The sequence below is a fragment of the Protopterus annectens genome, chromosome 6.part0 (genome assembly GCF_019279795.1).
Source record: "Protopterus annectens isolate FY-2018-M chromosome 6.part0, PAN1.0, whole genome shotgun sequence".
In the NCBI taxonomy this organism is placed as follows: Eukaryota; Metazoa; Chordata; order Ceratodontiformes; family Protopteridae; genus Protopterus; species Protopterus annectens.
In genome coordinates this window covers 373,215,287-373,234,083 of record NC_056737.1, presented here as the reverse complement: position 1 = coordinate 373,234,083, position 18,797 = coordinate 373,215,287, and the positions used below count along the sequence as shown (strand labels likewise).

The 18,797-nt window shown below is 41.0% G+C and overlaps 1 protein-coding gene across 1 annotated transcript in view; it reads left to right on the top strand.

Moving 5' to 3' along the window:
* Positions 1-18,797, top strand: part of LOC122803840 (extracellular calcium-sensing receptor-like) — a 139,584-nt gene that overhangs the window by 50,027 nt on the left and 70,760 nt on the right. Inside the window, exons 4-5 of the mRNA XM_044073522.1 lie at positions 277-355; positions 3,612-3,681. Of these exons, the coding sequence (XP_043929457.1) occupies positions 277-355; positions 3,612-3,681 (149 nt within the window). The remainder of the gene's footprint in view (positions 1-276; positions 356-3,611; positions 3,682-18,797) is intronic.

Below are 18,797 nucleotides of genomic sequence, written 5' to 3'. Positions count from 1 at the left end.
TAACTGGAAACATGTTCTTGTAAGCCAGTATTGCACCCTTTGATTTATAAACTTTAAATTGAATGAAATCCTTTTGTGGGCACTGTTGAAATACATATCAGTTATTCTTTGCAGAAACTGATGTGCCCTTAAGCTTTCTAATACACCAGGTTACACAATCTAAGCTTTGGTCTTTCTAGGTCAGCTATAAATTTAGACAGCTAGTTCTATATTACATTAGACACTGAGAGACTAAAGCACACTTTTTGTGGCATATTTTTATATTTCCTTGTCTAGAAATTAAGTACATGAATGTCGCTGGTTTTGAAATTCGGAGACTTTATCTTATGAAATGGTTTAAAAATCTTTATGTCTGGTATGTGAATCAGGAATATTCAGTCACATTGTGGCCCAGGTAATCTGAATCTCATTTGCTGTAATTTCTGCTTTTCATTTAGCTGCATCTCTTGTGTAATTGTGCTTTGTTTGCAAATGTCCTAAACCTGTAGGGAAGAAAGAAGCATTTATTTATATGGATGTAAATCAGCAGTATTCTGAAGGCAGAAAGAATGCTGCCTTGAATAAGTAACATTTCTTGTGTGTGCACATGAGGTCATCTAGAACCAGCTGACAAACAAACTGCAGTTTGGTGACAGATATCCTGTGCTGGCTGAAAACTACCAGTTTTCTGAATTTATATAATGCTTCAATTGAGTGTTTTGACATGGCAGTCTTAACGCACTTAATCTTTCCCTTGACCTTGTGTTATTGGAAGGTAGGCTGTAGTCAGAATTTAAGCACGTCCATCTGCCGTTGTAAAATTCAAGCTCCAGTGCACAAGCTAATCAAGAAAATATCTTTTTTTCTCTTGCTCAGTAAAAAACACACATTGCATTTCATGCTTAGTTAAAAGAAACCCAGATGCAGTGTACATTTTCATATCTTTCATTTTACAAAAGAAAGGCCATTACTCAGGATAGGAGATGCACTCCAGTACTATACTTTCTGAGACCTCACGGTTAGTGTGTGAATCAAGAATGACAAACAATAAATTTCCAAGGAACCCTTACAATTTCAGCTTATAGATGCTTATTTATTTTATTTTATTTGACATTTGTTTACCGAAGTGGTCTGACTGGGTCTACAGAACCCATCTTCAGCAGAGGCCTGGGGAGAAAAGCTCTACATACAGTGCATGTTGCACTTTAATACAGATGATATATGTAACTTTAGATTGATTAGTGAGTCTTTGTATTGCTGTTTGAGCAACTGACAAATATAATTAAGGCAACTTAAAATAAAAAGACATAGAAACATTTGATTGGATAATGTTCATTGCAGTAACAAAATAGTCCAAATGCAAAACCAAATCTGAGCTTTTGATTATTTAAGCTTACTGAACTCGTAACGAAGTGCCCACAGCTTTCAAAACTAGACTTGATGTTTAGGAGACTATAAATTCTTGCCTGGGGTATATGGAAATAATTTTCATACTGGGATAACAAATATATTTTTAATTATCAAATGGTGCTGTGATTAAATTTCTTGATTGCCCTTCGGGTGTAAACTTAGTATGAACTTATGAATGCATATTATGCTATTTTCTCTTCTGATCTGCCAAGCCATGTTGCAAGCAGAAAATATGTCTCTTGTAAAACTATAGGTAAATAGGTGAAAATTTCACAATCGTGTGTGAATTGGCAGATGAGACCCCAATAAAAAGAATGAGAAGTGAAAGCTTCAATAAAATAAGACTCAGGATTTTTTTGTACAATTTTTGTCCACACTTTGTGGATATCAGGCACCTAGTGCCTTGACTGATGGCTTCACATTACTACCCTTCCTAGGGATGAAGGCTAGATAGTGGAGTTTCATGTCAATTTTGTATGTTATGAATAAATGAATTCCTGAATGCTTCCATCAACTCCCCTCATTTTTATATATAGATACATGAAAGACATTCTATTCATTGACAAGTCAACCTGTCGAGCAGAAAAAAAGTGTGGTACATATGATTGATAGTCAGGTTATAGTATGCACAAACATTTTTTTTTCTGTATAAGATCATGCTACAGTAAGGAACAGGGAATTTGCCATCTCCCCCTATATATTTAACATGAGGTGTTGGGATGCAGGGAGCAAAAGATTTTTTTTTTTTTGCATTTTCAGTAGTTAGATGGATTGACAAATTGAGTTTGATCTCTTAACGTTTGATATATTGATTTCTTGATAAATCGTCACACAGTGATATATATATATATATATATATATATATATATATATATATATATATATGTATATATATGTATATATATATATATATATATATATATATATATATATATATATGGGTCCCCTTCACTTGGTTGAATGGCTGACATTTCAGAAAGCCGAAGACCATATGGCCGAGACCATATGATCAACCTTTGAAATGTCGGCCATGCGGAACAGGCATGTCTGTTCAGTGCGGAGTGGAAAGATTTCCATTTTCCACACTGTAGTATGATCTTGAAGTTGGTATATTTAAGTTTTGAGGGGGTGGGGGGCATAGCCCCCCACAGAGAATGCAGAGGGGCTTACCCCCCTGCTAACAATGTTTAGGTAAGTTATTGTTGTGTTTTTTTTTCCTTTTTTTCCATGATCGACATTTCAAAAGTCCATCTTCCACACTGTAGTATGATCTTGGAGTTGGTATATTTAAGTTTCGGGGGGTGTGGGGGGCATAGCCCCCCACAGGGGATGCAGAGGGGCTTGCCCCCCTGCTAACAATGTTTAGGTAAGTTATTGTTGTGTTTTTTTTCCCTTTTTTTTCCATGATCGACATTTCAAAAGTCAGTCATATGGTCTTGGCCATATGGTCTTCGGCTTTGTGAAATGTTGATCATTTAAAGTAAATGTGTATATATATATACATATATATATATATATATATAATCACTTATGTAAATGGTTGAGAGTGGATTAGGCTGACAACTGTTTAGTCAATGGCATATGGTTGACTACACAGCTGATTGACAGGTGTGCAAGACTGCACAGTTCCCGGGGTTGGGAAATTTACCCTTACCATGTGTTGTATAATTGTTGTATAATTGGGAAGAGGTAATGGGGGGGGGCTTGCTATATATGTATTTTTCAAAATGTCCCACTGCCCCCACAAGCAGTGCAATAGTAATGTGTTCTGTCAGAAGCTACTACACTAGGTAATAATGATCCTCCCAATTTGAAACATTCAACTTCATGCCAATATTTGGACTGTCAGACCTATACAGACCATCTGCATTATGCTACATTTAGCCTAGTCTGTTGTTCACTGCGAATCTAAAAGGCTTCAACGAAAATACCCATTTGCTTAGATTTTTTTTTAGTTTCAATCCTGCTATCTTTACAGCCACTCAGCAGGGCATGGTCTCTGTCCAGAGTGAATGTTCATTGAAAAGGTTATATTTTATGGAAGATGCTGCTTACTTGATTGCCAAGCATTCAGTTCAATCGTGGAACACATGGCTTCTTGGATGAGCCCTAGGGCCATTGGTCTAGTAACCTCCTATGATCTTATGATAATATGAAGAGGCTGAATCATGCTCTGAACACAGTATACTCTTTAGCTGATTAAAACCTTTCTCTGCCTCTAGGGCCAACTTCACCATAATGGGTATCTTCCCTTTGGTCAAAACAATTGGAGGGCATGCTATTGATGCAAATGTAAGTACAAATGTGTGATTGTGCCCAGTTAACCCTTCTTGGTGCCAGGAATGGACCGGTTTCCTCACACCTTCATGTTTTTATTTTATGAGGCCTAACAATCCCCTAGACAATGATATTTTTACCTCTTCCATGCCTAACTTGCACTTGGAGGCATTGACATTTATACAGGTGCTTGTACCATAGTTAAGTGCAAGTCCCAGTCCTCCAAGTGCATTATTACATTATTTATGTAAGCAGCTGCATACGTGATACATGTTAGCCATTCTGGCAGTGTAGCAGTATAAGCTCTGACTACAACCTAGGTCACCTGGCTTCAGTTAGAGGCTCAGGTGACTGATAGAGTGCAGTGAGGGATGGGAGTTATCATCCCAGGGTGGGTGGAAAGATCTCTGGGTACCTACTATGTCTATCCTTGGTAGAGGCTTGAATGGGCACACTAGTAGGTGTGCCTTCTAAACAGAAGTATAGAGTATAGTAGAGACATGGCTGAGCTGGAGGTGGTGTGATACATTGCACATCTCCATTGCATGCCCACCTTCTGGGGATACCATTAGTTCTGCAGAAGGGAGAGTGGAATAGATAGGTCCTAAGTGAACCCCCTTTTGGACAGATGCAGAGATATGCTGAGATCTGGATACCTAGTTGCATGGCCAGCCCCAGATTGAGTCCAGTGGAAAGGATAAGGAGCTGGTAGACCCAGCATGGACAGCTACTGGGGTGCTGAGCTGGTGCTATGAAGTAACTGCGGTGGTGGGGAGATAAACAATGCCTGATATGAGTTACTTAGGACGCATGTAACCCAAAAAGAAGGGCTATATATTTGAATATGCTTTCTGGTGTTGTAAAAGTGGTCTTTTTTGGCTTTGGCCATTAGAAGGTTTGCCAGTATCCCTTTGTTAAATCTAATGTGGTCAACAAACTCACCTTCCCAACTTGTCTATTAGCTCATCAACCCTAGGTATTGTGTAGCTGGCATATTTTGAAATGCTGTTCAGCTACTTAAAATCTTTACAAAGTCTGATGGTTCCATCAGGTTTTGGGACTAATAATATGAGGCTGCTCCATTTGCTTTTCGATTTCTCTGTCATCTTCATCTTAAGCAATTTTTGCACTTCCTCTTGCACAGCCTTTCTCTGTGAGTTTGTAATCTCAAAGGTTTTAAGTCAGCCTTTTGCCAGGTATAGTCTCAGTATGGTGTTGAATCATATATACTCTGCCAGGTATTTCTGAAAAAAAAATTTCTAAACAGGAACTCCTTTATTTGTTGTTTCTGACATTAGATAGTGAGTTATCTACTTGAACTGCAGGCAAAAAGGTATTTTTCTCTCCTCACCATATCTACTAATCTGTGCTGCTAAACAAATGATAGAGGTCTGTGCTCCTTCTTTCCATGGGAATAGTAGAAGAACATGGGAATAGCAGAGGATAAGTATATTTTGTCGCTGCCTGTAATGTTCTTAGAACAAGTGGCTGGTCTTTTGAAGTATTACTGGCTGTTCTTAAAGAACAATCAGGAATTAGCTAGATTATGCCAGACGCCATACATTTCATATAAAAGGGGTCATAGTCTGGCAGATGTATTAGTGCATAGTAATTTTGTTCCACCTGTTTCTCATATTTCAATGAATAGTTTTTCTAAAATGGATACTTTTTAATGTGGAAAATATTCTGTTTGTAATCGAATGTTTTCCAAAAATTACGTTTGATTGGATTAGTAGATGTACTTGTATTACTGAAGATGTAATTTACATTTTGAAATGCCCATCTAATTTATTTTATATGGGTGAAAGCCAGTGAACTTTCAAGTTAAGATTTCAAGAGCACATTAGGGACATTTAAAAAAAGAATGGTTGGAGAGCCCAATAGCTTTCAATTTTAAGTAGTATCTTCAAGGGGATTTTACTTCATTGCAAGGTTGTATTTTGGAACAAATGACAGTAAAGTTGGGGGAAAATGTCAGAAAAATATTTATATAAAGTGGCTGTGTATATTTTAAAGTATAACACTTCAGTCCCTTGGGGTTAAACACTGAGTGCAATTGGAAATATGTAATTGGTTTACTAATCGAATAATTATGTGTTGTTGTATATATATTACTTTTGTTTTATTTTTATGATTTATTACTCTTGAAGGTGTTTAAGGGCGGCCACGGTGGTGCAGTGGTTAGCATTGCCGCCTCACAGCAAGAGGTTCTCCAGTTCGATCCTCAGCTGGGGTGCCTTCTGTGCGGAGTCTGCATGTCCTCCCTGTGGTCGCGTGGGCTTCCTCCGGTTTCCTCTCACATCCCAAAGACATGCTGCAGGTGGATTGGACACTCTAAATTGGCCCTAGGTGTGCGTGTGAGTATGCCTTCTGTAGAAGGTTGGGCGCCGGGCTGGCAACTCGACACTGTAAAACTCCACTGCCATTCAATGTGTGGACAAGGTGATCCGCTGTGGCGACCCCTAACCAGGAAAAGCCAAAAGAAGAAGACTCTTGAAGGTGTTTAGCCAAGGCATTAGAGGTGATAAAACCATTCTTTTTATCCAGTGGCCTGTGATTTTGTTTATGGTTGTATTTTGCCTGGGTGAAGTTCTTCTACTTTTAGTAGTGAGAAATGACTCCTCATTTGACATTGACCTAAACTGCCTAGTAGTCCAAATGACACTAGGCATTCAAGCCAAAATGCATGTAGCACACTGCTAAATGTGTCTGTCTACCATCATCTGTCTGTTTCCTTGAATCAACACTTAAAATCTATTACCATACAAGACAGTACATATTCATTTTACTAGGGGAACTAAACCAAAGGTACCGGGCCTAACTGTAGTTTATCGCTCCGGTTGATCTTGTTTTTAACATAGATTCCTGAAAAATTTATACTGTTAAAGATCTTGCCAGGAAAACTAGTATCACTGTCCTTTGTCTGCCTGGTCCTTGGAAAGTACTTAAATAGCTGAAGGACTAGCTCCTGTGTTGAAAATGAAGGGTAAAAGATCTTCAATTTCCACAATAGGAACTGAGGTGTGAATGTCACCTTCTGAAGTCCAAGAGGTGAATTTTCTTCCTCCTGCTACTGTAGTGTTTACATGTGGATACATGTGGACAGCTCATGGGAAGCTAACCGAATGTGATGTACTGGGAAAGAAAGATTCATCCATCTGACAGTGACTGGAACTAGGGGAATCAAGCTGTCAGGTTGAGGTTGAGGTTGAGAATGTTGGTTTGAGATAGACTGTCTGGGTCCCAAGTCCGTGGTTTTCACATCAGGTAATGTGAAGAAAGAAGGGGACCACCATATTCATCGAGACCAATAAGGAGTAATGGTGAGGGAGATGCGGGTGTCAAACCTTAGGTTATCATGGATTGGGACACCTAGAAGTTTGGCTGGTGGGATCTATTTTGGTTCTGTTTGTGGAAAAGATAAATTGGAGTCAGACATGTTTTGGGTTTATTAATATTGAAGACAATTAACTTGGTTTTGTTGGGGTTCAGTATAAGTTGATGACTAGTGAGGTAGTTTCTATGTCCTGGAAAGAATTTTGTACTTTGCACATGGTGGCTAGCCTGATGCAGTAGTTCATCCACACTATGCAATCGCATTCACACTCACACCTGTGGACAATTTAGAGTGTCCAGTCCACCTACTGCATGTCTTTGGAATGTGGGAGGAAACCCACATGAACACAGGGAGGATATATCAACTCTGCACAGAAGGCACCCCAGGCAAGAATTGAACCAGGGAACCTCTTGCTATGAAGCAACAGCTCCAACCTCTGTGCCACCCAATCTTTATCATATCAGCTGTGACCTCAACTGATCCTAGTGCTTTTCCTGTCTTCATTTTCCTTAGAGCTATTCTTACTTTTTCCATGGTGGGAATGGATCCTACTCTTCTCTCATTGTAGGCTGTGTCTGGGGAAGTACAGATTTTATAGGTTCATAGGTTCATAGGTTCATACTAGGCTATCTGCCCGAGGGCATTTACAAGCCTAGCCCATAGTTTTGTGGCTTACGCCACCCCTTTAGTATGGGGAACTATACCCATTATTTTGCTGTGCCTCTGTTGAGCAGTGACACTGAGGTAATCCCTGGGGTATATCTGCGATCTCCCATCCATTGGTCAAGATTTCTCTTGAACAAGGCCAGCGAGGTGCTCTGCCTCACATATACCGGGATTTTATTCCACAGCATAGGGAGTCTTTGGGTGATGAATCTATCCCTCCAGCACGTCCTATTAATAGCCGTGTCGAGGTTTAAGTCTCCGCCCTTGTGGCTCTGACGGATCTAGATTTTTGAGGTGAAGCATATTCATCAAATCTGGGTTTGACATGGCCTTGTATGTTAGACAAAGGTCACCTCTGAGCAAGCGGTGTTTACTGAATAGAGTTGGAGTTTTTCAGTCGGGCAGCATAGGACAGATGTTTGAGACCCTTTATCCTTTTGGTGAGGAACTTTTGTGGCCTCTCCAGCTGCTGCAAGTGTCGGGTCAGATACATTCGAATGGGGCATTGTACTCAATCATTGGTCTGATGAGTGATGAGTATAGGGAGACTATGACCTCCCTTGATCTAGATGAGAATCCCTTCATGATAAGGTGGGCAATGTAGAAGGTCTTCCTAACTACTTTAGCTACATGGGTGTCGAATGACAGACTACTATCAACCTGGGTCCCCAGGTCCCTGATAACTTCTTCTGTGCTCAGTGGATTGCCACCTATTTGGTAGCTAGGGTAACCTTGTTTTTCCCGAAGGGTATGACTATGCATTTTTGGCATTTAACTTTAGGCCATGGCTCTGGCACCAGTTATCCGTTTCTGTGAGACCCTTCTGAAGGATATCTGTGTCAGATGTGTTTTCTACTATGGCCAGTTTGCAGTCATCTGCAAACTTTGTCAGCCATAACCCTCCTGTGTTTGCTTGTACTTCGAAAAGTAGATGCCAAACAAGAGTGGGCCCAGGACTGAGCCCTGTGGTACACCACTTGTGACAGGCTTTGAGTCTGACATGGCGCCAGCAACTCTGACCCTGTGGGTTCTGTCACTCAGCCAGTTTGCAACCCATCTTGTGATGTATGGGTTAACATTTAAGCTGATGAATTTTTCAATGATACCCGAGTGGGGTATTGTATCAAGGCCTTCGCCAGATCGAGGTAGGCTGTATGGACTGCCTTTCCTCATCAATGGCTTTGGTGACTGTTTCGAAAAAGTCAACCAAGTTTAGAAGGCATGATCTGCCTTTGACAAAGCCAAACTGGGATGGATCCAAAGTCTGCAAATTCCCTATGTCTTTATTTATGAGGTCCATTATGATCCTCTCCATGGCTTTGCAGATAAGGCTTGTCAAGCTAATGAGGCGGTAATTTTCAGGGTCAGTGGAGGCACCGCCTTTGTGAAGTGGGACCACAGTTGCAGTGCGCCACTCCTGGGTGCGTATCCAGAGGTAAGACTATGATTAAACAGCTGTCCTAGCTGTGGGTTTAATTCCTCGTTGAGTTCATGGAGCACACAGCCGGGGACACCATCAGGTCCCATGGATGCTGTGTTTTTTGCTTTGGAGCGAGCAGTTCTCACTTGGGCGTTGGAGATGTTTGGGCAGCTGCAATCGCTTGGTATAGATATCTCTCCTTTGGGGAGGGGGGAGAAGTTTGCACTGAACCTGTCAGCCAGTATGTTGGCAATGTCTGTAGGATCAGTAATCTTCACATCATTTTGAACTAGTTCTGAGCATATGTGGGAGTTTCCTCCCAGGTTTCTAACATAGCTAAAGAAGGCCTTATGATTGTCTTTTGAGTCTTTAGCTATTTTTCTCTCAAAATTTGCTTTGGATGATTTTATGAGAGCTCTTAGTTTTTACTTATAGTGATCAAGGGTGTCTTACCTTTTAAGGATTTTGCTCTATCTTGTAGTAGCTTCCTCCTTTTGTTGTAGAGTTTGTTTATGGCTGGGGTCCACCAGAGTGGACGCTTGCCTTTGGTACAAAGAGTCTTTGTTTTGCTTGGGATTGCCTTATCCATGCAGTCCTGCAGGTGCTGGTAGAAGGCATTTGTAAGTGATTCAGTGGCTTGAGTACTGTTTTCCGCTCGGGGCCTTAAAGGAGACCACACTCGTCTTTAGAAGTGTGAAGTCGGCTTTCGAGAAGTTCTTTACTGTGGTCTTTATTTCAGGTGGGGGTGGGATGAGGACCTCCAGCGAGATTAGTTTGTGATCTGATCTCACCAGTGAGGGGTATACTTCCAGTGTTGAACATTGTGCTCCCATGTTCGTGATGATGAGATCAAGTATGTTTTCTCCTCTTGTGGGGATGGTGACTAGTTGTTCCATGGCATTTGAGTTTATGAATTCCAGGAACTTTTGGGCTAGGGTGTTTGGGCTTGAGTAGTGTTCCCAGTCTATATTAGGGTAATTGAAGTCACCTAGTATGATGGTGTTTGGTGATACATTTATCCCTCTAGTGTTTTCAGGAAGGCCATGTGAGGTTCCTGAGTTTGTGAGGGTGGCCTGTAACATGCTACAATTTGCAGAGCAGTCTTGCCTATGGTTAATTGCACCTGGATGGTCTCCGATGCATCATGCGTTGCCACCAGTCTTGAGGTGTGGGTGTCTTTGATGAATATGGATCTCGCCCCTCCTTTCTTGGTATTGTCCGGATTTTGGGGCCGAACGCATGATAAGAGGTAAAACCTGATAGTGCTGGGGTGCTCTCAGGAGCCTTGAACCAGGTTTCTGTCACTGCACAGACATCGATGTTCTCCATACTGAGAAGGGCCTCAAGTGCGTGCATTTTGAGATTTAGACTTCTGGCATTGAGCAGCATTACCCTTAGTTTTTTCCTTTTTGTGTTCTAGGGTGGTAGGTTTAGAATTTGAGCCTTGCCTAAAAAGGCACTATGGGGTGGCAAGAGCCTTTGCCAATATCCGAATCCCAGGGTGACAGGTGCAAGCCGTCCCTTGAGCAGCGTGGCTTGTCCAGCATGTCATCCCAGGCAGACAGACATTGGATCCCCTTTGAATGACACCAGAGTTTAAGCCAATTGTTAAAGCTGATCATCTTATCTCTGTATTGTGGCATCATTCTTGGTGAAGGTAGGATACTGCTCAAGGTCAGGGTCATACCTGCCTGGGCTACATAATCAGAGAGCTCCTCAATGTCTCTTTTCATGTAGTCCAGGAGGTGCCTCAGGTCGTTTACACCAGCGTGGACAATGACTGAGTCGTATTTGTACCTGCTGTTGAGAGACCTGAGTCTGCTCGAAGTACTCCCACCTCCCTATATCCTGTGTACTGGTGAACAGGTTGTTGTTGGCATCCCTTATGAAAGGTGTCTGACTGTCTTCTTTATCTTTCTGTTTTTGCCTTGCAACCTGATATATTTTCTTTGTGCAATCTACTGAGTCACCTTCCCGAAGTTGGTAGAGCGCCTCTGACGCCTTGTTCTTTCCTATTGCAACTCCTTTTTTAGCATTCTTGTTAGCCATCCAGTATTCCCTCCTAGTCTTGTCTGTCTTTTCTTTCTCCCATTTTTCCCTGCACTCCTTTATTTTGATGACTTCATGGACTTGTAGTCTTCCTTATGTACCTTATTTCCCTACCTGGCTCAGCTACATATATGTTAGTCCTCACCAATACTGTTTTGAGGTGTTTCCAGTCCTTTTCAACTCCACTTATTTCCTCTTCTTGAGGTGCTAGAGCCCTAAGCAATTCCTAGAAATGTTGTGCTTTCTCTCCAGCCATCTTTTAGGTCTTCAGGCTGGTCTCTGTTGACCTTTGAAGTCTTCTATGACCACTGCTTTCATCTGATTGTGGCAACCAGTGTTTTTTACTGTGGGCATACTGTGTCACTGGGGATGAATTTACGGTCACTGATTCTACCCCATTGTCCTTTCCTTATTAGGAGGAAGTCTACCCGAGTTGCACATTAGCCACTCTTGTATGCAATCTTGTGAACCATGTGTTGGCTACTATCAAGCCAGTTGGCAGACAGAGGTCTATAGAGGCCTCTCTGTCTTTATTTCTACTGCCCCACCCATGTGGACCCAGGGTGTCGTATCCTATTTTGTCTGTCCTATGTGCATTCAGGTCCACCATTATCAACACCAGTTCCTGTTGTCCTGCTTTACAAAGTATGCCATTACAATGAATGTGTGTCCTCTCATGCCAACCTCTTTCTCAATTCTCCTCTTGGGCAGCCATTTGTGGTTCCCCTGAGTTTCACTGAAATTATGTTTTCACATCTGTTCCAAGTGTGTTACAAGCTTATAAATAGGGCTCTTACAACTGTATGCATAACTTTATTGTCTTCTGCAGATGTCAGTCTCCACTGCAAAATTCAGTTTGTTTGAAGTTTGCTACATTAACTAAAACATTGGACTATTTATATAAAAAATTAGTTACATAATTTCAATTTGTGGTAAGGGAAGCTTGAGTCAATTGGTGTACATGTTACATATTGCTACAGTCATCCTTGGCTTTTGATCTTGGACATACTGGATTAAACAATGGGTGCCAGCAGAGGTGAAAATGGTCATCTGCAGCTTGATGAGGTGCTAAGTGCATTGGTTTCTGGCTTGGTACTGACTTTCATTTAATTTAATAGCTTAGCATTTAAATGTCTCATTCATGTCTTATGCATTTCAATGTATGTATTTATCTGAATGTGTTAATCAGTGTAATCTATTCATGCATTCATTATAAAGTAGTAAATTCAGATATTGTCTAGGTGCATCATGTGGACAGACAAGGCCTGGCTTAATTGTTTGTGGGTGGGTATGCTGTTTTATGAAACAATCTGTGTGTTGCTTTCTACAGGATTCTGCTTAGTTGTGGAACTCACAGGTCGGACAAGGGGTTAGTGCAGCATTGTTTTAATTAAATTAATACTGTTTTTTAAGATTTTTACTTTTTGTGGTTGTTGACAGTAGGATTATAAATGACTGTCAGTTTGCTATAGGTGACTTAAAATTCTGAGTTAGAATTACAGATAATGGCAATATTCTGCTGGTTAAGCTGTTCAGTAGAGTCTGTTTCAAGCCAACAGGAGAAGCAGTCGTTGATGCAGAATGTTTGGTCTTGGAGAGTGCATTTAGGACCTGCTCCCTAGTGATAGTTGGGGGGGATATTTTCTGTAGGGCAACTTGGGACAGGAGTGGTAAAACTGGAGATTATTTTTTTTGGCCAGCAGATTTGCTATGTATTCTGGCTCCATTATCAGTCAGTTCTGCACACTGCTGTGCACAACATTTGAGGTTTTGGACATAGCTAAAGTAAGCATTATGGTTGTCCTGTGCCTGAGAGCCTGTCTTTACCTCCGGTTTGACTTTAATAGAATTAATTTGCCCTCTTTATTGTTTGTTTAGATTGATGAGTGTTTTTTATCATGTTGGGCATACCACCTCGTAATCTTAGCTATGAATTTTTTTTCATCTGTTTTGCAACCTGTTAATGTGTCATTTCCTATGGGTTTTTTAGAGCTGGTTCTGGACTTATTACTGGTAGGCACATCTGTCTCTAGGTATGTATTTATTGACATGATTGTACAGGATTTCTGTGAAAAGTTCTGCATAGGCAACTATGTTTTCAGGATTTAGAGGGGCTTGACATTTTGACCAGTTATCACTTAGTAGTAGGACTTTTGCCTTAGAGTAGTTCATAAATGTTAAGGGGTTAGCTGAGGGTCACAGAATTGTTTTTTATTGTGAAGGAGACTGCTTTGTGGTCTGACCTTACCAGCGATGATGCTACAGTAGTGAGTTAGTGTTCTCCCATGCTTTTGAGTACCAAGTTGCATATGTTTACAGCTCTGCTGTGTGTATGGTCTATCTGGTCCAAGGTATTTGTGTTTACAAAGTCCAGGAATCCCTGGGCCTGTAAGTTTGAGATCATGTAAGTATCCCTGTTTATAGTGGTGCAGTTGAAGTTGCTCAAGAATACGGTATTGGATTGAATGGTGAAGGGCTCCAGTAAGTCCAAGTATGAGTTATGTATTTCTTGGTTCATTGAGGGTGACCTATGGCTTGTAAGGATATGATATTTGACGTGTGTGTGTGTGTGTGTGTGTGTGTGTGTGTGTGTGCGTGCGTGTGTGTGTGTGTGTGTGTGTGTGTGTATATATATATATATATATATATATATATATATATATATATATGTTGTATCTTTCGGCTTTTCCTGGTTAGGGGCCGCCACAGCGGAATGCTCTGATGCACAACCTTCAACGAAGGTACGCCCATTCATGCATGTCTCCACACAGAAGACGCTTTCGCTGAGAATCAAACAGGACAACGTCATACTGTGAGGCGACAACGCTACCGCAGCACCACCACTGCAGTATATATATATATATATATATATATATATATATATATATATATATATATATATATAATAAATGTTAACCGGGAAAGTCCAACTTTTAATACAGCCTAATAATACTGACCATATCCGTATTTAGAACTGTAAGCATGCTAATTTGTGGACACTAGCACAAAAGTATTTGGTTTTATATTTAAATCCCAGTATCAAGAATTCGGGTCAAACAGCTAACAAAATCTACTCCCACTTTAGCTACGTCATTCCCATTCCCACCCACAGTCTATTTTTTTCTTGTATTTTTTTTAATTCCGGTCTTTGTGCTCCTAGTGTAAACTGATATTGTTATACTATTTGACTGAATTACTCAGGTCTTCTCCTTACTGATACTGAGTCTGTGTTACAGAACAGCTGCACAATGCAATGAATGCCTGCTCAACAGGTTATGTGCAGTAATTATCACCTGTATCTCAGCATGCATACCTTTGCAGTAATGAAAGGAAGGTCATTATCAGATTAGCAATACGTGTAGTTACAATATAGCAGCTGCTCATTATCACTTTTCTGGGAAAAGTCGCAGCTGCTGTCGCTGTTATTCACTTACTTAGATCAATGCACAAGCCAGGTTGTGTTTTTTCTCTGCTTGCAGTCATTGCAAGCCACCCCCCCCCCCCATTCTTCATCAACTGCCTACCCTGCTACACCGGCATACATTGTCTGTAGTTCCTTTAGAGGGTATTTACATGTGCCCTTTCTGTGCATACATTGGCTGTAGTGCATTTAGAGTGGGTTTACATGTGCCCTTTCTGTGCCCCCTTGTCAGTTACCAGCCAAGCCCTTATGCACCAAGGCCAGGAAGGTTCCTCTTCAGAGATTTGTGCCAACTGCTCTTGTGTTGGTGGGTACATCAGGGGGGGTATACCCAGCCATGTATCATTTGTTAATAAGAGAGTAGGGTCTCATGTGATCCCTGGATATTTTTTGCTCTGTTACTACAGGCAGCATATTGTCTGATGTGTCAGTTATTGTCAGGTGCAGAGATTTAGCAAGCTATTATGGGGTGCCAAAGAACATTACATTTTATTTTCTCAGAATAATAATCAGCATATTATCATGTGTGCATTGGCACATCCTTGCAAAATTTATTCTGAGTTTTTGCATAGAGTGTTAGTGTTTTCACTTGATTTTAACAGCAGAGCCAATGAAGTAATCCCAGGGGTGTATTTTCTGTTAGCCATCCACTCGTCAAGGTTGCTATTGAAGAGTGTTAGTGAGAGGCTCAGCCTTATGTAGTTAGAAGTTTTGTTCCAAAGCATGGGGAGTCTGTGACAGTATTCTATCCCTCCAGCATGTTCTATTTATTGTTGCGGCGGGGTTTAGCTCACTAGAGCACGTGGTTCGCAGTGACTTGGACTTGGGAGCATGTCCATCAATTCTGAGTAGGACATGGCTTTAAGTCGGGCAGATATCACCTCTGAGTAAGTGATATGGCACAGAGTACAGCTGGAGTTTTTTCCATTGGGCAGCAAAGGGCATATGTTTCAAGGTAGGCTGTGTGAACCTCCTTTCCCTCATCTATGGCCTTGGTGACTGTCTCGAAGAAGTCAAAAAGGTTTAGTAGGCATCAGCTGGGTCGAGTCAACTAGTCCGGAGGTTCACAATGTCTCTGTTAATGAGTTCCATGATGATGCACTCCATAGCCTTGCAGACCAGGCTAGTCAGGCTTATGGGGCGTTATTTACCAGGGTCAGTTGTGGCAACTCCTTTGTGGAGTGGAATAACAGTTGCCGTGTGCCATTGTATGGGCACATGGCCTATGGATAGGCTGAGGTTTAACAGCGTGTGTAGCTTGGGGGGTTAGTTGTTGGCATCCATTCCCTATTGCAATACTAATAGATTATCATGTTATTGTAACTTGGGCAATTTATTTTTCTCTGGCAGCAGGTATTTAATTTGTAGAGTAATTACTTGAATATAAACTTTTTTGCTAGCAACAACCTTTTAATTAGTTAGTCAGATGTCTTTAATGTAGAATTATTCAGATGACTTGTACTTAAACAGACAATGCATTTTGACTGATATTGGTGGGTTGTGCTGCCTGAAGTTTTCAGCGGCCTTTTCTTGTTTAAATGTTGAACTGGGTGGTTTTGGCACTGATTCATCTTTTATGTTTGCTTACTGGCTATACATTTAAACAAATGCTCTAACAGGTGTTGTATTAAAATAGGGGTTTCAATGTCAATGGGCCAGATTCAGGAAGCCTCCTTGTAAGGGTTATAACTCTTACACGGAGGCTGCAGTTAAACGGTGTGATGTCAGCATGTTATGTTTGCTACTGCGTGCGCTCGTGTCCGCGGGTGTGCTACTAGCGCAACTGCAGTTAGCAATCAGTGGAAAAGGATATGAGAACTAAATATGCAAAGTAAGCCAAGAAGAAATAGTTTAGTGGTAGAGTTGCCGGCTTAAGAGAAGGCAGGCAGGGTTCGAGCCCACACAGCAACCTTTTTTTTTTTTTGTAAATAAACACTAAAAAAGCCCCTGACAGTATTGTCCAAATGTAAAAGTATACCCTTTTGTAAAATGGAATGAAATGGAGCATATATATTGAAGTAACACAATAATAAAAATAATTAGAAATGTACTGATAGCTAAGCTGCTGTGAGACAGAGTGCCCGTAGCTGTGTAGTGTTTAAAAAGCTGCAAACTGTATGCCCGTTGCTAAGCACCGGTTTAACAGGCTGAAACTGTTTGCAACTAGCTGTGCTTAGCTTAACATGTGTGTCACTAGCCAATTAAGATGTATCCCAGCGCACACCGTTTGCGCGCCGCTCCCACAAGCTAACTGGCAGTGCGCATGCGTTAGCTCCGCGCAAACGAGCGCAGACCTGCTTTTAAGTGCTTAAAAGTGCTTATGGCATGTTTGATTGACAGGTCCTCAACTCATTTCTGTCAGGGAAATTAAAAATCAGTGGTTAGATTCGAACCCAGGATATCATGCACTAGAGTCAAGGTACTAAACCACTAAGCCATGACAGCAATACCTAGAAATGCAGAAATAGCATATATATGGGATAAAATCCAGAATGGAGCATGATAAAGCATTTTCAGTGAAGTAGATACAATTCCAAAATGGCCAATCAGAGAAATGTGTGGGAAAAGCGGCATATATAAGCCCCATAGGCGGGAATACACAGCAGAACCGATTGTAGAACAGACCTGCAGTCAGAATGAATGGAGTAGGTGAGGGACGTTGCTTTCGAGCACAGCGTTGGGGCATTGAGGAGTCCAGATACATGGTCTGGCTCCTTGTCCATCATCACAAGGCCCAACTTATGCAGGGCCAGGTCTCATGGGGAGCGTACAGGGCGGAGGCATGGGACCAGTTGGCTCGTGATCTGACCTGTGCTACTGGCATTCCACGCACTGGTGAGCAGGTCCGTCACCACCATGCGGACCTGAAGCGACGTAAGCAAGACCAGTTGACCGAATGGATCCAGGAGGCCCGGGATATGCCCAACGCCCCACTACTGAGTAAGTTACATTTTACTTATGTATGTAAGGATTTCAACTGGCTGATACCATGGAGATGTGTAGTCCAATATTACTTCTTTCGTATTACAGCTGCAGGTGTCCACTCTGCGAACCGCGAGATGCATGCCCGTAGGCTGGCGCGGCTGCCCACCATGCAGGTTAGTAACCCCACCCAGTACTTGTAAATAAATATTATACTGTAGCATGTATCAGAACACTGCAGTGTATTGATTAAAAGTAATATAATGTGCAAGCAAGAATTGAAAGTCTGCAGGTATGGCTGCAACAAGTTCATCAGTATGCAAGTGTAACTGGAAATATAATTGATAGAAATAAATAGTGCTGTAATACAGATGTCCCACCATTAATTAAATATAGTGTAACCTGCAGTAGTCTCAAGAGTACAGCTTCAGAATCTGAGGTAGTCACATGTGAGATATATCCCCTGTTGAAATGCTGAATCATGACAGAAGTGAGGCTGTTGGAAAGTGCTTGAATCACCACCAGTCTAATATGTGAACAAAGCCTAGAAGTACCAACCTGAACTGTGAAGTTGCAGGATGTGTGAGAGTGACAGAAAGGGTCATGTATGAATAAATAAAGTAGTAATACCCCCTGAATATATTAGCCCCAGTGTGTTTCTACGGAACTAAATGCATGTGGGAAGTACAAATTAACATCCCAAACTGATTTCAGTGTGTCAGAATCTGGAATGTCTAGGCCAAAATCTGTATATGGTGATAACAGTAAACAATTTGCAGATATAATGAATGATTATCTGACAGACTAAAAAGTATACACAAAAACTGGAGAAAACCACTTTATAAAAGATAAAAATAACAAAACACAGCAAAGCTTTCAGGCATAAAACCCTTCTTCAGTGCATTACAGTTCAAGAGTTAAAAACATACTAAATATATAGTGGGTCAACATCACATGACTAGCAGCCAAATAGTCATATGACACATATACATTTAAAAAACCATTGGATACACTTCATTTCAATTTAGTCTGTTGCATATATTTAAGAACAGGTTTTAAAGTGATAACATCATTAAGTCCTGGCCATTTATCTGCCTTTAATCTAATCATCCACTCATACTCCTTCTGCTCCAGTTTATTATTTATATCACATCCTCTTTATATAATCCAACTCCTTATATAAGCATATAATGGAAAATGGAGCAAAACATAGATTTCTCTTTCGAGTTATACATATGGTTGCAACAACACCAAGAGGAGGTGATATAAATAATAAACTGGAGCAGAAGGAGTATGAGTGGATGATTAGATTAAAC